General features: G+C 37.9%; 2 protein-coding genes across 4 annotated transcripts in view; one reads left to right on the forward strand and one right to left on the reverse strand.

Moving 5' to 3' along the window:
* The window catches only part of LOC125239184 (cytoplasmic FMR1-interacting protein), a 138,529-nt gene that overhangs the window by 53,942 nt on the left and 61,337 nt on the right, over positions 1–23,250 (reverse strand). Inside the window, exon 7 of the mRNA XM_048146699.1 lies at positions 911–1,015. Coding sequence (XP_048002656.1) covers positions 911–1,015 — 105 coding nt within the window. The remainder of the gene's footprint in view (positions 1–910; positions 1,016–23,250) is intronic.
* LOC125239181 lies at positions 900–11,999 on the forward strand. Of its 3 annotated transcripts, none has more exons than XM_048146695.1 (4): positions 900–1,028; positions 8,359–8,486; positions 10,022–11,061; positions 11,546–11,999. In XM_048146695.1, exons 2-4 carry the CDS (start codon positions 8,366–8,368, stop codon positions 11,891–11,893), a joined length of 1,509 nt encoding a protein of 502 aa, XP_048002652.1. In that variant the 5' UTR covers positions 900–1,028; positions 8,359–8,365; the 3' UTR covers positions 11,894–11,999. The 3 variants fall into 3 exon arrangements, with proteins under 3 accessions (XP_048002652.1, XP_048002651.1, XP_048002653.1); XM_048146694.1 differs by lacking the exon at positions 900–1,028 and adding an exon at positions 5,741–5,813; XM_048146696.1 differs by lacking the exon at positions 900–1,028 and adding an exon at positions 5,753–5,813 and having other exon boundaries at positions 8,365–8,486.

Below are 23,250 nucleotides of genomic sequence, written 5' to 3' on the forward strand. Positions count from 1 at the left end.
GGCTGCTCGCATCCAGCTCCTGCCAGCCATCCTGCGCAAATCGTCGCTCCACCTTGCCAGAGGGGGTCCTACACTACGCTCCCAAGGTTCTACAATATTGAGGACATATACCCTCCTTACGTTATCCCGGCATTTTGCCACGGCTCATGGGAGCCTGGGGTGCGCTTTGACAACTAATCCCAAGATTTGGCGTAGGCACTAGTTTTTACGAAAGCGACTGCCATCTGACCTTCCAACCCGAAGGGTAAACTAGACCTTATTGGAATTAGTCCGGTTTCCTCACGATGTTTTCCTTCACCGAAAAGCGACTGGTAAATATCAAATGACATTTCGCACGAAAATTCCGAAAAACTTATTGGCGCGAGCCGGGGTTCGAACCCGCGACCTCCAGAACGAAAGTCGCACGTACTTTCCGCTAGGCCACCAGCGCTTCAGTTCGATCATATTCCAATCAGCGCCTCGGCTTGCCGTGGCAACATGCTGAGTGGGATCCCATTTAGCATCTAGTTTGTCTTGTATGTACCTCTACACCTTGTATTTGTCCAATTTGATGTTAAATAAAGTATATTCTATTCTATTCTATTCTAATGATATTAAATTGGAACAAAGTTATACAGTTATAGTAAACAGTTTTATCTGCTCAAAGAGAACCGACTCCGCTGGTTCGGTCATATAAACAGAAGAGGCGATGACTACTCCGTGAAGACAGCTTTAAATATCCGAACAAAACCCCGTGGCAAAGGCACTTTCTACCCGGTGGACTAGAATCGAGAAGGATCTAAAAGCCCTGAACATAGTGAACATCTCACCAACGACAACCCAGAACAGACGGTCCTGGCGCCTACGTACAAGGAGGCCCGACCCCAATTGAAAATGGGAATGTGGCAGGAAGAAGAGTTAACAGTTTTACCTTGAAGATCCTATCGATGCGATCGAGGCGGATCTTTTTCTTCTGGTCCAGGCGGTTGATGTTGCAAGCGTCTGAATCCATCAGGAACAGACCGAAGCCCATCACCTGGAAACAACAGGTACAGTTAATAATACAGTTTGTAAAGCCAAAGACATCAAACATAGTGTTGTGTTCCTACCGGTGAGTAAGGCTGCCAGAGCTCAACGAGGATGCGGTGTGCCGGCGGAGGAAGGACCTACGGAACTATTTGTTCCGTCTATTTTCCTTTGAGTCGTCGGCAACCCAAACCCTCCTTAGAACTTGTACACTCCTTTTTGCTGTGTATCTACTTAACACAGCAAAGGGGAATGTACAAGTTTCTAATGGGTTGGCAACGCGCATGTGACACCCCTTGAGTTGCAGGCGTCCATAGGCTACGGTGACCGCTTTCCATTAGGCGGACCGTATGCTTGTTTGCCACTGACGTAGTATAAAAAAAAACATAATGTAACTCCTATCAAATAGAGGAATAAGTAGAGGTAAGTAAAGGGTTAATTGTAGGTAACTCCATGCATCAGTAAATGAGAGTTATTTGTAGTGACATCAATACTAGCTTCTGCCCGCGGCTTCGCTTACGTTAGAAAGAGACAAAAAGTAGCCTATGTCACTCTCCATCCCTTCAACTACCTCCACCTAAAAAATCATGTCGCTTCGTCGCTCCGTTTTGCCGTGAAAGACGGACAAACAAACAGACACTTTCCCATTTATAATATTAGTATGGATGCGCCGCGATATTATAACTAGCACATAGATTTAGAATTATTAAACTAGATTGTGGAATCACATTTTTTGCCATACTAAATTGAACCTTATCGCTGAGACAGAAAGGTGATCGTATCAGACTAGCGAAAACGGTCCGCATGAGAGGGCATTGTTTGGGCTGGTGTCCCTCTCGCACGTGTGGCCAGTGTTAATGAGGTTACCATAGTAGTAGTATTTTTATCTGTATATTACCTGACTTTATAACTTCTTATATTATTTTAGTGTTATATTCAAACTAGGGTTTCGATATATTTCAAAGAATTGGAAAATAATTATAATGTAATTATTTTGATGCCAATAAATCAAAGATTTGTATAATTAAAAAATATGTTCAAATGGGTATTAGTAGATTTGGTAGTAACTTTGAAAATTGACTGGTATCCCCAATGTATGACAGTGATGACGTCACTGAATAATGTTGACATTGTCAGTAAGTGCGAGAGGGACACCAGCCCAAACAATGACCTCTCATGTGGACACACTTTTTGACCTAACTACTCATTCTGAACTAGCAACACTGGCGCGGTAAATTGCCTCCCCTGCCTAAGCGTTGAATGTTTGCCTAGTCTTACTTTATCGTGATTCAGCGAAATACGATCATTGATAAATCGTATACGTTGTATTGCATGTAAGCGTTATTAAATACAATGTGGAGTTTTGTATTATTTAGTTCCGATGTTTGTACATTCCGTTCCGTCCCTTCAAACAAGCAATGACGAATACTATACAGCGTGTGTATTCCATACGGGCGAATATCTTAATGACGATTAGTATCGGATCTAAGGAACCCAACTTGACTTGACTTACTTGACTCAATTCAGCACGCAATGTATTATGTCCACATCAATTAGCGTACCTACCTAAACGTCATTACGACATGACGTTCATGTCATGTCAAATTAATTGGATGGTGTACACCGTGTACATTGGTGCTTGGCCAGATTTCAAAAATTAATTACTCTTAATTAATAACACTTTTTAACAAAATGATTATCCTATACGATTCGTACCATCAGATACTATAACTGGGTACATTATTCGCCCGTATGGAATCCACACGCTGTACAATTACAGACTTATGTGTGTGAGGTATTTTTAGTGACGCTAACACATAATAGAAAATTAAAAACATTGTTACAAATACATGGTGTACGTAAACATATATTATAGACTTATAGAGTTAAGTTTGACGTGTCTGTCTGTCTGTTGCTGTCTTTTAAAATGTGTGTGACTGTTTGGACAAACAAACAGTCAGATACACACATAATTTCCCATTTTAGTCTGTCACGGCAAAACGGAACGACGAATTGTCGTGATTTTTTAAGTGGAGATAGATGAAGGGATGGAGAGTGACATAGGCTACTTTTTGTCTCTTTCTAACCCCCCGTCACTACAATGGGGGGTGGGTGGAAGTTTGTATGGGCCATTCCGCATTTTTAGGGTTCCGTACCAAAAAGGTACAACAGGAACCCTTATGGTGCGACTCTGTCCGTCTGTCTGTCCGTCTGTCACATTCCTAAATATCTCGAGAACTACTAATGCTATCAACTTGAAATTTGGAACAGTTGTGAACATTGTAAACCTCTACAAATAGAAAGTATAATTTTTTTAAATATATTAATTTTAATTGTAGAAAATGGCCAAAATGAAAGGGGGGCAAACTGTAAATTTCAAGTTACTAGGTCAAGTGGGGTATCGTTGGAAAGAGCTCAAATTGAACGTAAATAAGCTATTTTTTATAATTTTTTTGTTGTGGGAAAAAAAGAATTTTGAAGGAAAATATAAAAAAAAATACCGTTCCCCCCCCTTATCTCCGAAGTTTACCAACGAAAAATTATGAAAATTTTAGTAAACATTGGTTTTATGCTATATATTACAGGAAAAATATAATCGTGTTTGTATTTTGAATACTTTTTTTTTAATTCACAAAAAACTTTTCAGATTTTTACTTTCAATTTACCCACCCTTGCGGGTGTATATCGTACTTCAAATTAATACGAGATGTTACGTAAACCATCTTCTGTCCAATAAAGTAAAAACTGTTTAAATCGGTTAACATTATAAAGAATTATCCCTGAAAAACCAGGTCGCGCAAATTAGTTAGCAAATTGACCGGGAGATGGCGCTATACACTATAATACTACATTAGTGCCTATACTTTTGTCTTCTAGTCAAGTCATTAGAGTTATATGAAAATATGAGATTATTTTTACTAGGTAGTTTGAAAGAAAGTTTGTACGGAACCCTCGGTGGGCGAGTCTGACTCGCACTTGGCCGGTTTTTTTTAATTTAACGCGAGCGAAGCCGCGGGCAAAAGCTAGTTACCTATAAATATTTTGCATTTCGTCTGCATCCTGTCAGCATCACCCCTTAATCCTCAATAATTAGTTGAAACTATTTACTTAATGGGCCTTTCGTCCTTAACTAATTGTGGTAGTTATCAATTAACAATTAATTGATAAACTTTAATACATTTATAAAATCTGAATTGGATAAAAGTGATTGCAGGGTTCCGTAATTTTGCATAAATCTTTATAACCCTACATAAAAGTCTATTCCCTAAAGCCAGCGTCCGCCGGCTTTCCGCGCATGCGCGCAGTATCTAAAGCGCTCTGTAACCATGGCAACGCATTGTTATAACGATACTGCGCGCGTGCGCGTGAAGGCTTTGGGCAGCTGAGCTGACAGTGCAAACCTTTGCGTCAAAATACCTACAGGAAGTGTGAATTTCACGAAAGTTATTCAAAAAAAACTATTAATAACTAAGTGCATGGTCGTAGAAAAAGTACTGTATGCAACGGTGTTTAACTGAGTCAAAAAATGCTCGTGGCGTCTTATATAATAACAATTTTCGGCTTCGCCTCAAATTGTTACCCACGCCACTCGTCTTCTTTGACCTCCTTTAAACGCCTGTTGCATAATAGTACATTTCGATACAAGTGCGAAAAAAGGAAGTTCGAAACGAGTGACGATAAATTAAAACACGACCGAAGGGAGTTTAAATCGACACGAGTTACGAATTCCCTTTTCGCACGTGTATTGAACGACGTTTTTCAGTACAGAGGGCCCTCCGAAGTTTCGACCTGGCATATAATGAACCACTTCTCGCACTAGTGCGTAAAAAAAACACCATCTGTACTGAAAAATACTATATTACGTATACCAATCGTGAATTAGCAAAGCAATGACTGTTATTATTTCATTAATAAGGTATTCCACAGTCCGGAATGGAATAAATTTATACTAGTTACAGTTAAGTGTGAGAAAAAAATCACCACGTGTAAAATAAAATACCCAATAATTCACCACACAACGTTTTCACTATCTGTTAATATTTAACATTAATTATAAAAACTTAAAGACGGAGTAGTAACGAGGAAAGTATTGCGAAAAAAAATTACAAAACAGACAGAGATAAATACAATATTTTATTCTAAGCTCCACATGCAGCGATTGCACACGTTTCTGCCTTTTTTTTTTATTTATTATAAATGGGCTTACTCTTGGCCACAGACTAAGGCCAAAGGCAAAGACGTGGCCTACGATGGAGTGAGCTCGCCCAGAAGATACCTGTTCACTCTTGATTTGAAGGTTAGAAAATTAGAAATATTCAGATATTTAATACCTATGAAAAAAAAAACACAGATTTCATTTCCTAATTTGAAATTATTGACATATATGTATTAATATAAATGAGATTAATATATTGATTTAAACTAGCACGATCTTCACTGATAATATTCAATTAAAACTTTTATTATTAAATTAGATTAAGGTTTCCTAGTAAGAAGGGTCCCTAAACATTTCAAAACATTCTAGAAGGGATTATGTTCATTAAATCCTAAGTACAGTTAATCTATACCTTTAATGTTATTGTAATATGAGTACTCAGAACCAAAACGCTTTAACTATCGTTTCATTTAAAGACTTATATCACTTATAAGCTTAGTAATAAGGGTTGTAATTGTAAGAAAACGGTAATGAGTCGTTTAGAAGTTGTATTTATGAGTTGTTAAGAAGAATTTTGTTATCAGTTAGTTTGAATCCGGTGGTCAGTGTGGTCGGGTGTGTGCTGGTGACAATTTGGATATTAATAGAGCAGGTTGGTACATACTATCCTTTGTCAAACAAGTCTGTCATTTAATAAGAACAAAGAAAACTATATGTATCCTTTTCTTTAGGGTGCTAGAGAAAAGGATACCTATAGTTTTCTTTGTTCTTATTTACTCACAGAATTATTTGACAGAGTATATATACCGTTCATTTATTTATTTGTGTTAAGGTCATTCGGAGTAGGAAGAACATACTACATTTTGCTATATAATATATTTTGCTCGATCTGCAAGGAAACTGTGTGAGGAAAGTTCTTCTAGTAAAAATTTGTTTGACCACTTAATTATAACATTAGGTATATATAATACAATATAATAGGCTACTTTCCTATACTTAAAAAAAATATGCAGTGCACGAAATAAAGCACCATATAATTAAAAGAAAATATGGACAGTAGTTATATCCCCTTGGCGCCCAATGTACTTTCTGAAGTACATTTGGTTTCAATGGAATTTTAACTTTCATGTAAACAAATAAAATATAATTTATTTTGTATGTTAATTTTATATTTTTCGAACAAATGAAATTGAATTCAATCTCAAGTACAATAAGAATCAAAATTCCCTAGCAAAAATTTTGTATGGTAGGCGCTACGAGGATATACATAATTTATATTTAATAAGTCAAAGAGAAAAATATATAGTAAATGAATTGACCGTGAAGTCACTCCTCAGTATTTATTTCATAGTAATTCCTTAAAAAGAAGCTGATTTGACTAGTAGGAAACTAGCCTATTATCATAGATAAATAAAGGAAGATTGGTAACTCAGTACATCGCTACACGGCCTACTTAACGCGAGTTATCGTCGCTGGTACCTCTTAGTTTTCGAGTTATTTACAGATGGCGCTATTTTCAATGTTTAAAAGTGCCGTCTAGTGAGATAATAATTAATTACATTGCCGAGTAACCATATCTGAATATGATTCAATATTTTGAGGCGGCGGCACCTCGTTTTTTGGCTCAGGGGTTAGAGTATTTGACTTGCATTTTTGAGATATTACTATTCTAGTCTCTTTTCTCTGCTATTATATAACACATGCAGGTTTTTTTCGTCATCATCACCCTCCTTGCGTTATCCCGGCATTTGCCACAGCTCATGGTTTTTTCCATCTATACAATATGTAGCAAAACTTGGAAGGTCTTTAGAACCTGCAAATATCAAATATGTATAGTCTAGTTTCCATTTTTCCTTCTTCACAATGTTTAATAACTAAATTTAAAACCTACATGTGTGTGTAATAACCTTTTAATTCAGTGTGCTTTGCCAGAGGTTTTAGAAAACTCGCGGCATTTTATATAATTTTAATTACTTGAAAGCCTTATAGATATTAATATTTTTAACAAACCTTATAGACGTTTTATCATGTGCCTTATACTTAAATGTCAGAAAATGTCGTTTTCCAGCAGAATGACGACAAGCACAAATAATCTATACAGAGTGGGGCCTGTAACAAAGGCGAAGAATTGAACTCTAGGCTATTCTCCTTATACTGATCAACATTTGTTCGGCGACTTTTAAAAATAACTTGTATTTTGATTTTTATCACCCTTGAAAGTTTTTTCTAAGAGGTAATGTATTGCGAATTCTGTTAAGTCTAAAGTGTGACAGACAACGTCAATGACAACAATAATGGCGTACATTGAAGCTAATATTTATTTTGTATGAAAAATTAAAAATTTAAAGACCATAATTTTTAAAAGTCACTGAACAAATGTTGATCAGTATAAGGAGAATAGCCTACAGTTCAATTCTTCGCCTTTGTTACAGGCCCCACTCTGTAGACTAACATGGCTGATGTTGTTTTTGCCTAATTAAATAAGTATACTTTAAAATATAGCAATTTTTTTTGGTTCATTGAACAGTAATTACTAATTATTAACAATATAAGAGAGACTTTAAAAAAGAGTCAAGTAGCCCATTAAAACTGTTGTATGTTTAACAAAATTTGTTTCGGAATCGGACTGCAAAACACTTGACCGGTTGTTTATATGTTTGTGTCGATAGTCAGCAGTTGTTCAATTGTCGACATTACAGCAGTCGACAATACAAAATCAACACGTGTATATTTAGGATTCCTCGTTCTACTCTCTGCCCGTGTTTGAGACACTTTCACATTCTTACGGTAGATGTCGCTATGCGGGAGGCGTAAGGCGTGTAAACAAAGAGGAATAGAAAAATGCACACGCTACGCTTCTGGTAAACTTAGGTACCTGGAACTTGGAATCCTTCATTTGCAATGATATGACTCAATTATCAATTTTATTAATTGAGTTTTTATGGAATAGAATAGAATAGAATCATTTATTGCACCCGGTAAGGGCACAGCAATATAGAGGGCTATACGAGTAGGTAATTAGATTAAATACATTATTTGTATCGCAACACTTGTATTTTGTTTAGGCACTGGTTTTCTGTGCCAGTGCACAGAAAGCCAGTGCTGGTTTTCTGTGTCTCAGTAGACGGGAACAAGAAATAGTGTTCTACTATTTAAAATTGTTTAAATTTTAAGTTAATTTTATTTATCCCGCACAGTTTCAGAATGACGACGTACTCCATACGACTCGACGACATAGATCTGGCGCTGCTGCCTCTGCGGAGCCATAGCAACGACTTCTTGAAGAAGGAACACTTCCAGTTCCAGGTCATCAAGGAACACACAGGTAGGAATAGGCTAGTTTCCTATACTTAAAATAAAATATTCTTCACCACACCAAATGGTAAAGGCTTACTTTGCTATTCGAAAACAGATAGCAAGATTGCGTTTTAGCTTCAAGAGTGCAAAGTAATTTAACTTGATGTCTAAAGCTGGCTGGTAGAATTTACCTCTCGCAACGCTCAAGATTCCACTTTTTGAACCACTCGCTACGCTCGCGGATCAATATTGGAATCTTTCGCCTGCTCGGGTATCAATATTGGCACGTGCGGTTAAACAACAACTTTGCCCCCTTGTAAAACAAATAACTATTATGCAATGAACGAAATAAAGCACCACATAATTAGACGTAAAATATGGACAGTAGTTATTTTTAAACATAATTTCTATTTAATAAGTCAAAGAGTATATCATTATATAAAGTAAATAATTTGACCGTGATGTCACTCCTCAGTATTTCATAGTAGTTCCATACTATTATAGCAAATCGTTTTGACAGTTATTAAAAAGAAGCTGATTTTACTAGTAGGAAACTATTGTCCCAGAGCTGTAAGAACCTCTTTTTGACACATGACAGCGTCCACAATACGTAAACTCGCGCAACCTAATGAAATTTTAAATAAAATCCTGTAATAACATTTAAAAAAATCAAGTACTTAAAAACAATATTTCGCTTACTATAAACATAATATAACACATGTTACATTTTTGCGGATCTTCGTTAGTGAGTATTTTACGATATTAATTTATCTTGCAGCCGGCGTATCATGCTGCCAATTTTATCACTTATCCACGTGGATAAGACATCTGTCACTCTCACACTGACATACTTGCTAAAGCGTGACGGTTGCTTTATCCACGTGGATAAGTGATAAAATTAGCAGCATGATACGCCGGCTGGATTTCCTTATTATGTCATTTATCATTCATTTTTATTTTTAAACTAGTGATGTGGCAGAATTGTCATTTCGATTCAAATGACATTTCAGTAACTTGATAGAAATCTTATATTTGTTTATGCGCCTCCTTGCACATAGAGCCTAATCGATTCAACCTATTCGAAATTAATCGTTAGATTTGGCAAACGATTCGTCTTAGCCACATCGCAACATACTTCAAAACAAATGTGTCAAAAATGTGAACTTACAAATCCGGGACAATAGCCTATTCGAGGTTATAACGTGTGAGCGAGACAGAACTATGAATTGTCAATCTAAGTTTTTATCAATACATAATACAATGGCCTATTTCACAACAGTGACAGTCGTCGCCCGGCTGCCTGTTCAGCAAGGAAAATGCTGACGCTGAGTAATAATGTTACTTATCAAACAAGTAGGCACAGAATTGTCAAGTGTCAAGGTCACTGTGGTTAAATAGCCTGCAGATATCATAAATACCGTTGAAAATTACAATTTTGTGTATGAAGTATGGAGAAATTGTCCACAGATATCAATAAAATCTCTTAATCGACCTAAGTATTCCAAAGGTATCAGTAACTTGTCCACATACAGAAGTAAAATGTCCTAATCAACCGTTTTCCAGTTCCAGAAGTCCCAGAACTATCAGATGTCACCTACACATGCCACATATGCGCCATCAATGTGCCAGCAGCATTCGCTCGCGAGCACAACGCGAGCGTCAAGCACGAAACAAACGCGCGCATCGCTCGCGTCGCCACGATGCGCACTCACGCGCTCATCTCCTCGGTCCCCCCTCCCCTCGCCGCGCAGACTGGCCGCTTCTGCGCTAACTGTGCGACGGTTGTCGATGAAGACCATGAGAAGACAAAAGAACATCGAGTCGCTGTGATGCATGACAATCTGTTGTCCGAGCTGATGAAAGCGTACGTTGGCGACGATGACGAGGCGAAAAATGCTGATAACAAGGTTGATAAAATAGAAACTAGTGACAAGAAAGATGAACAATACATGAAAGTAGTTGAAGAGATTGTTAATGTTAATAACAACGTGGTAAATAAAGCTATACAACTCCAAGCAGAACACATCGCAGATAATATAGCAACAAAAGTCATGCCACCGGTTGCCAGTTCTGCAACCAACGATGTGGGCGCGGAAAGTAAAGACGAAGTTTTAAATAAAGGCGATAATCCTAAAAATACCATGATCACTAACAAAAATGCCACTAATCCACCTGCAAATTCAGTTTTGCATACAACAAGCCGTTGGGTAAAAACTCTTCCTCAAACTAAAGATGCGACAGAAAATGGAGGTCTAAATGAGATTGGTACTATGATAAATAAAAATGGAAAAGAAATTATTGAACGGAAAGCAAAAGCAGTAAGGGCGCCCTACGAAAAAGAACTGCGCAAATTTATGGATGCTGAAAATCAATACCAAATGAAAGAATCACACTACAGAATATTTATAAAGATGCATGACGATACTGTAAATGTGTATAGTGATCATTTCCACAGTTTCCACAGAATTTATAGAACTGATGACATTGAATGCATAGTTTGTGATATTACTTTTAATGAAGAAGATTGGGAAGAACACAAATACAGTTTGAATCACATGAGTGCTGTCGTTAAAATTGGAAATGATGGCGAATACGTAAGGAAGGTATGTATTTATTATTTACTTGTTTCCAACCTAATTTAAAACTTCAAAAAAAAATAAGTAGTTTAAAACTAAACTACTGAACTGACAATCGGCGCTGTCATTTTGCCAAGTAATGTGCATATAAATAATATACCTACTAAAAGTCTTCTTTGAAATTTCTTTATCGCTCGATAGCTAAAGTATAGCGAAGATAATTTTATTTTTTCTTGTGGTTTGCACAGTGCAAAACTTACATACATACATAAAATGATGCCCGTATCCCGTAAAGAGCTAGCCAGAGCACATGAAACTATTCAAGTTTCAGTGCCACTCTTGAACATTGCAGTGATAGTTTGTCAGCCTCTCGCCTACGCCTCAATTTAACCCACATTGTCGACTTCTACGACACCCACGGGAAGAAAGGGGGTGGTTAAATTCTCAACCCGTCACCACACGGGCAAAAGAACTTTGTTTATAATTTATAACATACTTTTGTGAATTTCAGGTAAACGAAATATTCAGCCACTGCATACTGTGCAACCAGAAAATCAACAATTTAAACCTATCAAAACACAAGCAATCACAACATCACAAATTACGAAGAACCAACAATGTTAGAAGCGCTAAACCTAAAGAAGACAAAACTGAGAAAAACAAAGAGAATAACAACACGGACAAAACTGAAATAAACGACAAGAAAAGTACCGTTGATGTTAATGAATCTTATGAAGAGATAGAAGGAGAATTGCGGTGTCTCGTTTGCGAATGCAGAGTACCAAAGGATGTACGCAATAGAGAAGACCATCTAAAGGGATTTAGACATTTGAATAATCTGAAATCTAAGAAGACATAAATTAGGCCGAGTGACCTGAACGGCTTTTGAAAAGCGAGACAATCAAATATTTAGAAATAGAAATTTAATTTGTAACTTAATTTTTAACGACTAATAAATAGCATGTCAATAATGCGTTTTTATTTTACTATTTATTTTGTAGTATAGCGCACCAATCAAATACCGCGCCTCGCCCTAATCCTGCTCGCGGATTGGACGAGCCTATGACCATACGTTCGCGCCGCTCGCGCGCAGTCCGGCAACCGGCGCGTTACGAGTAACATTGTTTATGTGCGTAATTACTAAGATTGTGCAACAAACCTGTCAAATTAGCTTACAGTATTGATTTATGAGTGTAACAATATTATTAACGTGCCTGGGAACAATAAACTGTGAATTTATCTACGCATTTTCACTTATAGCCTCAAACCGAACCCCAAAACCGAGCTAGCCGGCGCTACAAAATGGCTGCCCAAGTGTGAGGCTATTAAGTGTATAGTGAAAATTTTGTGCCGTGATTCGTAAAAATAAACATTAAAAGTGTTTTAACATGCCGCCAAAATCAAAGAGACACCAACGTGTGTCGACGCCGACGCCGACGCGCGAGGACGCCGAGATCGCTCGCGAAGGTTCGTTCACGAGGGATGACGTCACGACGCTAGTGGAGTCGTTACAACGGTCGCAGACCAACGCCTTCAGGGAACTGCTGGAGAGTGTCATCACGACCACTAGAAACCCGTCATCTGCCTCGACACCGTTTCCTGCAGAAGGAGGAAATTTCTCGCGCTGCAAAGCCCGATTCGCTGGAGATCCTGAAGAGTCCATCGAAGGTTTTATCGACGCCATTGAAGCATACAAGGATTGTGCAAACGTTTCGGATGATAACGCCATCCGAGGCTTATCAATGCTGTTGACACATGCAGCCGCAGATTGGTGGCAAGGAATTAAAGTAGAAACTAAGTCATGGGCCGATGTTTTGGACAGTTTGCGCTATACCTACGGAGACAATCGAGCTCCGCCGCGCATATACCGCGACTTATATGCAACACCTCAAGGCGACGAAAACACGCATATTTATGTAGCAAAGTGCCGCGTGCTATTTGCAAAATTGCCGCGCAACGAGTTAACTGAGAAAATCCAGTTAGACATGGTATACGGACTTCTACACAAGCGTATCCGCAAGCGTATCAAAAGAGAAGAGTGCGCAACATTCAAAATTCTCTTACAAAAGGCGCGTGCTGTAGAAGAATCATTGAACGAGAACGTGAGCCACGCCTCGCCATCGCAAAGTCGTCTCGTCAACACATCAAAGACACCGCCGCCGCGCGCCGCTGCCACAGCGAGCGCGAGCGCCGCGCCTCCGCTCCGCGAGCCCCGCGCTCCCCGCGAGCCCCGCGCGCCTCCGCCGCGGCGTTTCGATGATAACAGTGATAACAACAGTGCCGCGTCCGCCGCGAAATCTAAGTCGTATAATAAGAAGTGCGGGTATTGTAAACGTTTCGGTCACGTAAAAGAAGAATGTCGCAAGTTAATTAAAGACTCTAGTACGTCTAGTGATAATAATAATAATAAGGCATCAGATGTTAATGTTTTGCGTTGTTATGGATGTGGTCAAATAGGCGTTATACGCGCAAATTGCGAAAAATGTAATGCCTCATTCTGTACTGTCAATTGCAACATGGATTCGTCCAATCCAGGGTGTAAGGGCACTGGTAAGCAGACTAAGAAGCTTTCCCCGGTGAGTAGTTCTCTTATCACTATACCTAAAGTTCAAAATGATAAACTTGACGAGACCTGTTTGTCTCTTACTGATTTTCAAAATGCACTTCCTGCAAATTTCTTTGGTGACGGTTTAGTAGCAAGGTTGGTGACGCCCTGCGCTCCCTCCAGCTCTCCGGATGACCCCGTAGTCATTCAACAGCCGTGCACACTATTTGCAAAGTCCCTTATTGATAACAGTGATAAACAAGTTAATGATTCCCATAGTAAGGATCTGTCATTTTGTCCCGTGTCCAATACTAGTAATATCCCTGTAAGGTCAGAGCAGGTCATTGACGTTAAATCTAGGTTGCCTACAGCTGTTTTAGGATCAGCTGATAACAGAAATACAAATGGTCACAATATAAGTAGCAACAGTATGTCATCTGTGGATCACAATATAAATATGTCTGCCACATCCTGTGAGAAGATTATATTTTCAGCTGTGGATTTTTCAGCACCAGCCCAGAAGGTTGAGTGCTCCAAGGAGTCTGCACCTGGAGACCTAAAGGACCAGAATGCTTCCGAGGACCCGGTGTTGGATTTATTTGACTCCTATGAGGATTATGTAAACAGACATCACCGGCCACTTTTAGGAATTGAAATCCTGAATATGAGAGGTACTGCATTAGTGGATACAGCTGCAAAGAGAAGCATGGCAAGTCAGAAGCTCTACTCACTGTTACTTGAGAAAGGTCAACAGTTCTGCGAGAAGCAAATGAGATTTACACTAGCGGATGGTATACCTCAAATTAAAAATGTGCTCAAAATTACCTTGGATGTCAAAGTGAAGGATAGGATAATACCTCAAGAGTTCCTGATCTTACCTGAAGCCCAAGAAAATGATACTTTACTGGGAGTTGATTTTATAAAAGCCTCTCGGCTCGACTTGGACTTTAACACCAATACTTGGTGCTTTCCAGGAGGGGATAAGTATCCCATACAGTATGAAAATGACATACCAGTACAATTGTCACTTGCTGCAAGCAATATACTTCATGCTGAAGAAGGATCAATGCTCAGCGAAGGTGAAAAGATGGAATTAGCCGAAGTGTTACAGAGGAATAGCGCAGTCTTCAGTCTAGGGGGAGCGCCCACTCCCATTGTGGAACATCACATTGACACAGGAGATCATGCACCTATATCTGTACCTCCATACCGGCTCACACCTGCGAAGAAGGAAATTATGAAAGCAGAGATTGAGAAGATGCTCCAGGAAGGGATAATAGAGGAATGTGAATCTGCTTGGACTTCACCGGCTGTGCTTGTCCCTAAGAAGAATAATACTGTCAGATTCTGTGCTGATTACAGAAAGCTGAATAGTATCACCAAGACAGATAACTATCCCTTACCTTTAATTGATGAGCTGCTACAGTCGACCGGAAGACAGTGTTACATAAGTACCCTAGATCTGAGATCCGGATACTGGCAAGTAAGTGTGACGCCAGCTGATCGAGATAAGACAGCGGTGATCACACCATTTGGTACATACCGTTTTCTACGCATGCCATTTGGGCTAAAGAACTCTCCTGCGACATTCCAGCGGTTGATGGATAAGTTCAAATCCGGTGCCAGCCTGCAAAACACTACAGTTTTAGCTTACCTGGATGATCTCCTGGTTATTTCTGACAGCTTCGAGAAACACCTGCAAGACCTGCAACTTGTGTTCGAACGGCTGCATCAGTTTGGCTTAAGAGTAAACCGAGAAAAATGTGTTTTTGCTTGCAAAGAGGTCAAGTACCTTGGTCACCTCATCACCTCAGACGGTATAAAGCCAGATAATGGGAAAGTTGAAGCTATCTCAGCCATGAAAGAGCCAACTAATCTCAAACATCTCCGGACATTTCTTCAAACCTGTGCTTGGTTTAGAAAGTTTGTTCCAAATTTCTCAGCGGTAGCTCAACCGCTTACCAAGCTAACCAAGAAAAATGAACCATGGAAATGGCAAGATGAGCAACAACAGGCCTTTACAGAGCTCAAAACCAGACTAACTTCTGCTCCGATATTGGTGCAAGCGGATTACAGCAAACCCTTTATTCTGCGGACGGACGCAAGCAATTACGCTCTTGGAGCTTGCCTTATGCAAGGCGAAGGAAAAGATGAGCGTCCCATTGAGTACGCCAGTCGACTGCTCACTGCTGCAGAAAGAAGATACAGTACAACCGAGAGGGAGTGCCTGGCTGTAATCTGGGCGGTAGAGAAGTACCGGCCCTATATAGATGGTCATTCAGTTTTAGTGAAGACAGATCATCAGCCGTTGAAATGGCTGTTGACTCACAAGTCACCAAGTGGTCGCCTTATCCGGTGGGCACTTAAACTGCAAGGTTTTGACATCAAGTATGAATATACACCTGGAAAGGCCAATGTCATAGCAGACACCTTGAGTCGACCCGTCTGCGATGAAAACTCCAAAGAAGATTGTGGAGTCTGCTCTGTTATTATAGATATTCCACAAATTAACCCGACGGAACTACGTACTGCTCAGCTCGAAGATCAAGAGGTCGCCAAGATTATTCAAGACCTGGAAGACTCTGATCTCATAAACTCAACCAGATGGCTAGAGAGAGGATATGTCATGGCCCAGGGGGTCCTTTACTATTACAATCCCAACTCTGAGTCTGAGGAAGCGCAGCTGGTAATACCTCACTCTATGAAGGAGGCCGTCTTAAAAGAGTACCACGACGCTCCAACAGCTGGTCATCAGGGCGTAGAAAGGACTCTCGCACGCATTTGTCAAAAGTATTACTTCACAGGAATGCGAAAGTACATCACGGAATATCTAAAACAATGCGAAGAATGCCAACGTTATAAGATAAGTAACCAGAAGCCAATGGGACTATTACAGACCCCAGTGCTTAATCAAAGAGGAGAGGTGCTAGCTATAGACCTCTTTGGCCCTCTACCTGAAGGAGATGATGGAGAGAAATGGGTGCTGCTCATCGAGGACACGGCTACACGCTGGGTAGAGCTGATAGCCCTCAAGGACGCCACGGCAGAAGTCTGTGCTCCAGCTCTTATCGAGCAGTACTTCCTACGGTATGGTTTCCCAAGAAGAATCATCTCGGACAACGGAGTTCAATTTATATCAGCGGTAATGCAGCAGACAATGTTTTTACTGGGAATTAAGCAGAACTTAATTCCACTATATCACGCCGAGGCCAACCCTGCGGAACGGAAAAATAGAGACCTTAAAACACAACTCTCTATTTTAGTGAAGACTAATCATCGTACGTGGCCCAACTTCCTGCCAGCGATCAGGTTCTCAATGAATAGTGCCGTATGCGCCACGACGGGATGTAGTCCAGCTCAAATAATGTTCGCTCGTGAAATGAGAACACCATTTGACGCTCAACGTGATTTGAAGGCTATTCTGGCAAAGGAAAACTTTATTCCACAAATTACTCCATACCTAAACAGATTTCTCAATAACTGGGACGCTATAAAAGCAAGAGTAGAACGACAGCAGGATCAAAAGAAAACCGATGTAGACCAGCATCGTCGACCTGCACCTATATTTTCCGTCAATGACCTTGTGCTGGTTAGCACACATTTGCTTAGTAATGCTTCTAAAGGTTTGACCAAGAAATTTATGCCTAAACGGGATGGTCCCTATTTAATAAAAAGAATTGTCAGTCCAACTTCTTATATCATAGCTGACAGGCAAACTAATACTGACCTAGGGAAGTTCCATAGTAGCGATCTCACCTTATACACGCCAGGTCAAGATATTCAATCGGTGCCTGTTCAGCCACGGCGACTACGTGGTCGCCCTCGTAATCTAGCGTCCAATAGAGCTACCAAGTCCCCAACGGGTCGTACTGGGAACTTGGAGGGGGAGTGTATAGCGCACCAATCAAATACCGCGCCTCGCCCTAATCCTGCTCGCGGATTGGACGAGCCTATGACCATACGTTCGCGCCGCTCGCGCGCAGTCCGGCAACCGGCGCGTTACGAGTAACATTGTTTATGTGCGTAATTACTAAGATTGTGCAACAAACCTGTCAAATTAGCTTACAGTATTGATTTATGAGTGTAACAATATTATTAACGTGCCTGGGAACAATAAACTGTGAATTTATCTACGCATTTTCACTTATAGCCTCAAACCGAACCCCAAAACCGAGCTAGCCGGCGCTACAGTAGGTATTTAAAAAAGAATGTTTGGTACAGATGTCGGCACTGTATCTACTGTAGGTATGTACAGAACAGAGTACATTTTTGTCAATGATGTGATTTAACATAGTCATACTAGTTATGAAAAACCGGCCAAGAGCGTGTCGGACCACACTCAGTGTAGGGTTCCGTAGTTTTCAGTATTTTTCTCAAAAACTACTGAACCTATCAAGTTCAAAACAATTTTCCTAGAAAGTACTTATAAAGTTCTACTTTTGTGATTTTTTTCATATTTTTTAAACATATGGTTCAATAGTTAGAGGGGGGGGACGCACTTTTTTTTCATTTAGGAGCGATTATTTCCGAAAATATTAATATTATCAAAAAACGATCTTAGTAAACCCTTATTCATTTTTAAATACCTATCCAACAATATATCACACGTTGGGGTTGGAACGAAAAAAAATATCGGCTCCCACTTTACATGTAGGGGGGGGTACCCTAGTAAAACATATTTTTCCATTTTTTATTTTTTCACTTTGTTGGCGTGATTGATATACATATTGGTACCAAATTTCAGCTTTCTAGTGCTAACGGTTACTGAGATTATCCGCGGACGGACGGACGGACGGACGGACGGACGGACGGACGGACGGACGGACGGACGGACAGACAGACATGGCGAAACTATAAGGGTTCCTAGTTGACTACGGAACCCTAAAAAAAAGCTGCACTTTTAGATGGAAGCAAGCCGCTTTGCATGGTGATAGTAGACGTCTTAGTAAACGATTTTTTCCGAGGATATCGAAATTTCATCCCTTAGGAAGCCGAGCGTAGCGAGGTGTTTTATGAAAATGAAAAAAATTCTATCTTTTTATTGTATCGTCCGATTTTGACAAAACGTATCTCAAATGAAAGGTATTGCTTTATGTAATTTAAAAAAAATTAAAAAAAAAATTATAAAAAAAGTAAGAAAAAAATTAAAAAAAGTAAATTTACGTCTCGCACTGAATAACTTCAAAGAATGACAGACGAGACGAAATGTACAATGTCGATATATGAGTTTTTTTAAATCAAAGACAGATAAATTCATAGTTTAAAACTAAAGACCGCATCGAAATCGGATTAGCATTTTTTAAGATACAAGTTGCCAAAGTTGGGAAAATTTGCTTTATATGGCCACTTTGAAATTCCTTTGCCAGAAAGTCAGAAATAATATATTTTTTAAAACAGTTGCTCAAAAAGTGCCCGTTTTTTGGCTGTTTAGCGTGCGAGAAGTTGTATTTTACGAACTAGTGCGTAAAAAGTATATACGTTCCATTTTACGACTACTTACCGAACTGTTTTCATATTAGTCTAGTTTACTAAGACAGAATAAAACTATAAACATACTATTAAGTGATTAATATTTAAAACGTTAATATTTCATATGTAATTGTTTACTTTTAGTCATACTAAACATAATTTATAAAATGGTTTATACTTTGAAAAATCGGTCATAATGAGTCGTGTAAACAGAACATGATTGGAACGAAACGCGTCTTCTACTGTCAAAGTAGAGGCGTCTACCATGTTTTAAGTTAATGCACGTTCAAAAAACCTCAATATGTTACGCGATTTGTCATAATTATTTTACGTTATTTGCAATACGTCGGGGCATAAATGGATCGATTAAATTAAAATGTAGTTGTACATTAAACAATCGTCCCAAATCGTAAATGTTTATGTTTTTATGGCACCCAATGAAATAAATTATGTTAGATGAATAGCAAACTCGAAAATATGCACGCAAGTTTAAAAGCTTAAAAAATACGCCTTTGAATTGTCAAATAATCCGTCAATGTCCATGGGAAAATTGATAGTTCGGATTGTTTTATTTCGTTGTAAGTAAGTAGTAGTGTTTTTTCGCAACTGTATTAAAAAACGTCGTTCGTCACACGTGCGAGAATGTCATTCTCGCACTTATAACGAAATGTACTATTTCTTACACAGAAAAGTACATAGTGACAGTACAACTCAAAATAAAATAAAAAATTCCGAGGATATCATAATTTCATCCCTTAGGACGACGAGCGTAGCGAGGTCTGTTACGAAAACCGAAAAAAAGATCTATTTTTTTTGTACGTCGTCCGATTTTGACAAAACATATTTCAATTGAAAGGTATTGCTTTATGTAACTTAAAAAAAAATATTGAAAAAAATTGGAAAAAAAATGTAAGATTTTTTTTTAAAAAAACTTAAATTTTCGTATCACACTGAATAACTGCAAAAACCGGTAGATACGATGTATAATATCGATATATAAATTTTTGAAATTAAAGACAAATAGATTCATGATTATAAACTAAAAACCGAATCGAAATCGGATCAGTAGTTTTTAAGATACGAGCTGTCACTGTTGGCTTAGTCTGTTTATATGGTCGCTTATAAATTCCTTAGCTAGAAAGTCAGAAACATTATATTTTTCTTACAGTTATAAGTATGCATTGGTAATAGACATCATATTAAACGATTATTTCCAAGGATATAAAAATTTCATCCCTTAGAAACCCTTAGAAAGACGATCCAATAAAAAAAACTTTTTTTTTGTTTTTCGTAACAGACCTCGCTACGCTCGGCTTTCTAAGAGACGAAATTTTTATATCCTCGTAAAAAATTGTTTATTATGATGTCTATTACCAATGCATACTTCTAAACTGTAAGAAAAATATAATGTTTCTGACTTTCTAGCTAAGGAATTTATAAGCGACCATATAAACAAACTAAGCCAACTTTGACAACTCGTATCTTAAAAACTACTGATCCGATTTCGATTCGGTTTTTATTTTATAATCATGAATCTATTTGTCTTCAATTTTAAAAATTCATATATCGATATTATACATCGTGTCTACCGTTTTTTGCAGTTATTCAGTGTGATACGAAAATTAAAGTTTTTTTTTTAAATCTTACATTTTTTTCCCAATTTTTTTCAATATTTTTTTTAAGTTACATAAATCAATACCTTTCAATTGAAATATGTTTTGTCAAAATCGGACGACGTACAAAAAAAATAGATCTTTTTTTCGGTTTTCGTAACAGACCTCGCTACGCTCGTCATCCTAAGGGATGAAATTATGATATCCTCGGAATTTTTTATTTTATTTTGAGTTGTACTGTCACTATGTACTTTTCTGTGTAAGAAAAATATATTATTTCTGACTTTCTGGCAAAGGAATTTCAAAGTGGCCATATAAAGCAAATTTTCCCAACTTTGGCAACTTGTATCTTAAAAAATGCTAATCCGATTTCGATGCGGTCTTTAGTTTTCAACTATGAATTTATCTGTCTTTGATTTAAAAAAACTCATATATCGACATTGTACATTTTGTCTGTCATTCTTTGAAGTTATTCAGTGCGAGACGTAAATTTACTTTTTTTTATTTTTTTCTTACTTTTTTTAAAATAATTTTTGTTTAATTTTTTTTTTAAATTACATAAAGCAATACCTTTCATTTGAGATACGTTTTGTCAAAATCGGACGATACAATAAAAAGATAGAATTTTTTTATTTTCTTAAAACACCTCGCTACGCTCGGTTTCCTAAGGGATGAAATTTCGATATCCTCGCAAAAAATCGTTTACTATGATGTCTACTATCACCATGCAAAGCGGCTTGCTTCCATCCAAAAGTGCAGCTTTTGGCCAAAAATTCTCCATAACAAGTATGACTAACATAGCAGGCGGGTATAATGAAGTGACGCTGCCTGCAACTCCTGCAAGGCTATTATGCTTCCAATTTTATCACTTATCAACGTGGATAAGACATCTGTCACTCTCACACTGATGTACTTGCACGTAGATAAGTGATAAAGTTAGAAACATAATAGCCCGGATTGTGTCACAAATGACAGTTTATTTACTTTAACTTCTAATAATAATTGAACTTCCCGTACACCATGTGCAAGCACCACCATTCCACGCGGATGTTCTTTTCTTTGTCTGCATAGAATGTGATGCTTATTGATAATAACTACCCCCAGGGGAATTTATTTAGTATATTATTCGTTGTACTAGAAACAGTAGTCAATGTTTAAAAAAATCATAAATCTAAATGAAACTTAGCTTAGTAGAAAATTATTACTCCTATAGTAGATGCACAATCTACTGTGGCAACATTATGAAATGTCACCGTTATCTCTCCTGTTCGTAGTCAGTGTAAAAAAATTGTAAATTACCGGTCGAGCCTTTACTGTTCTTTTGTTTTATTTAATAATTATTAATGTATAATTTTAAGTGTACAGGATAATATAACTCGAAAAACGCATTTTATAACTAGCTGGACGTAAGTAGAATAAACAATACCATCAGTGTTTTTATACAGCCTAATATTACTTGAGGTAGGTAGGTAGTTTATTTTTCGATTTTCAATTTGTCTGGAAATAATTTGTAGGTGATATTTTAATGGATAATCCGGAGGTCGCGGGTTTAACCCCGGTTCGTATCAATGAGTTTTTCGGAACTTATGTGCGAAATGTCATTTGCCAGTCGCTTTTCGGTGAAGGAAAACATCGTGAGAAAACCGGACTAATCCCAATAAGGCCTAGTTACCCTTCGGGTTGGAAGGTCAGACGGCAGTCGCATTCGTAAAAACTGGTGCCTACGCCAAATCTTGGGATTAGTTGTCAAAAGCGGACCCCAGGCTCCCATGAGCCGTGGCAAATGCCGGGATAACGCAAGGAGGATGATGACTTTTATGAATAAACTGAAAAATTTATGGAATAATTTAGCAATAAACTAGCATGAAATTGAATACGAATCTATCCAAATAAAAACTCTTAAAACATATAAAATTGCAGATATGAAAAAAATCGTACTTTTTATTTCCGTTAAATTCGACAAAACGTTAGGCTCATCAACAGAAGCTAATCGGTGTATCAAAATGAATAAATAAGTGTAAAAGAACCACTCTAGTTTCTTAAATAATTTAAGTTTTTGGTCTAAAAAACCTGCCCTTGAATTTAACAAAATTAATTTAATATAGTATGTGTTTGTACTCTATGGTCAGCTAGATAAATATGTACCTATCTACACACCTAGATTCAACCTCCTTCTCAATTACATTTTTATTTCGAAGGTACTAATTTCTCAATGTATATTTATTAATTAAATGAAGGCCAAGGTTAAGTTAAAATACCATGTTACTCTAATCTCCTTTTTAAAAAGACCACAATCTGGTAACTGACTGTTGGTAAATTGACTATTATTGTTTTATTTGTAATTGATTCATTTTAGTTTATTTTATCATTTTTTTTTACTGATACTACAAGACTATTTCTTTTTATAATAAAGTGAAATATATTCTATAATCCTATGTACTTGTTTTTTTTATTATTTATTTTTAGTTTCTCAGAAAATAATGCGCCTTAATACTTTTTTCAATTTGGGCATTACATACCCATTGTTGTATGTAATCCCCAACTGTCTTTGTTTAAAGTATATTCTTTAAAAAAAACTATTCTCAGAAA

Source organism: Leguminivora glycinivorella, chromosome 25 (genome assembly GCF_023078275.1).
Source record: "Leguminivora glycinivorella isolate SPB_JAAS2020 chromosome 25, LegGlyc_1.1, whole genome shotgun sequence".
Lineage (NCBI taxonomy): Eukaryota > Metazoa > Arthropoda > Insecta > Lepidoptera > Tortricidae > Leguminivora > Leguminivora glycinivorella.

Excerpts from the sequence above, each read along its gene's own strand:
- LOC125239181 (XM_048146695.1), top strand. The coding sequence starts at position 8,366 with ATGACGACGTACTCCATACGACTCGACGACATAGATCTGGCGCTGCTG. Across the intron at positions 8,487-10,021 it reads GGTCATCAAGGAACACACAG|TTCCAGAAGTCCCAGAACTA; the intron begins GTAGGAATAGGC and ends ACCGTTTTCCAG. Across the intron at positions 11,062-11,545 it reads ATGGCGAATACGTAAGGAAG|GTAAACGAAATATTCAGCCA; the intron begins GTATGTATTTAT and ends TGTGAATTTCAG.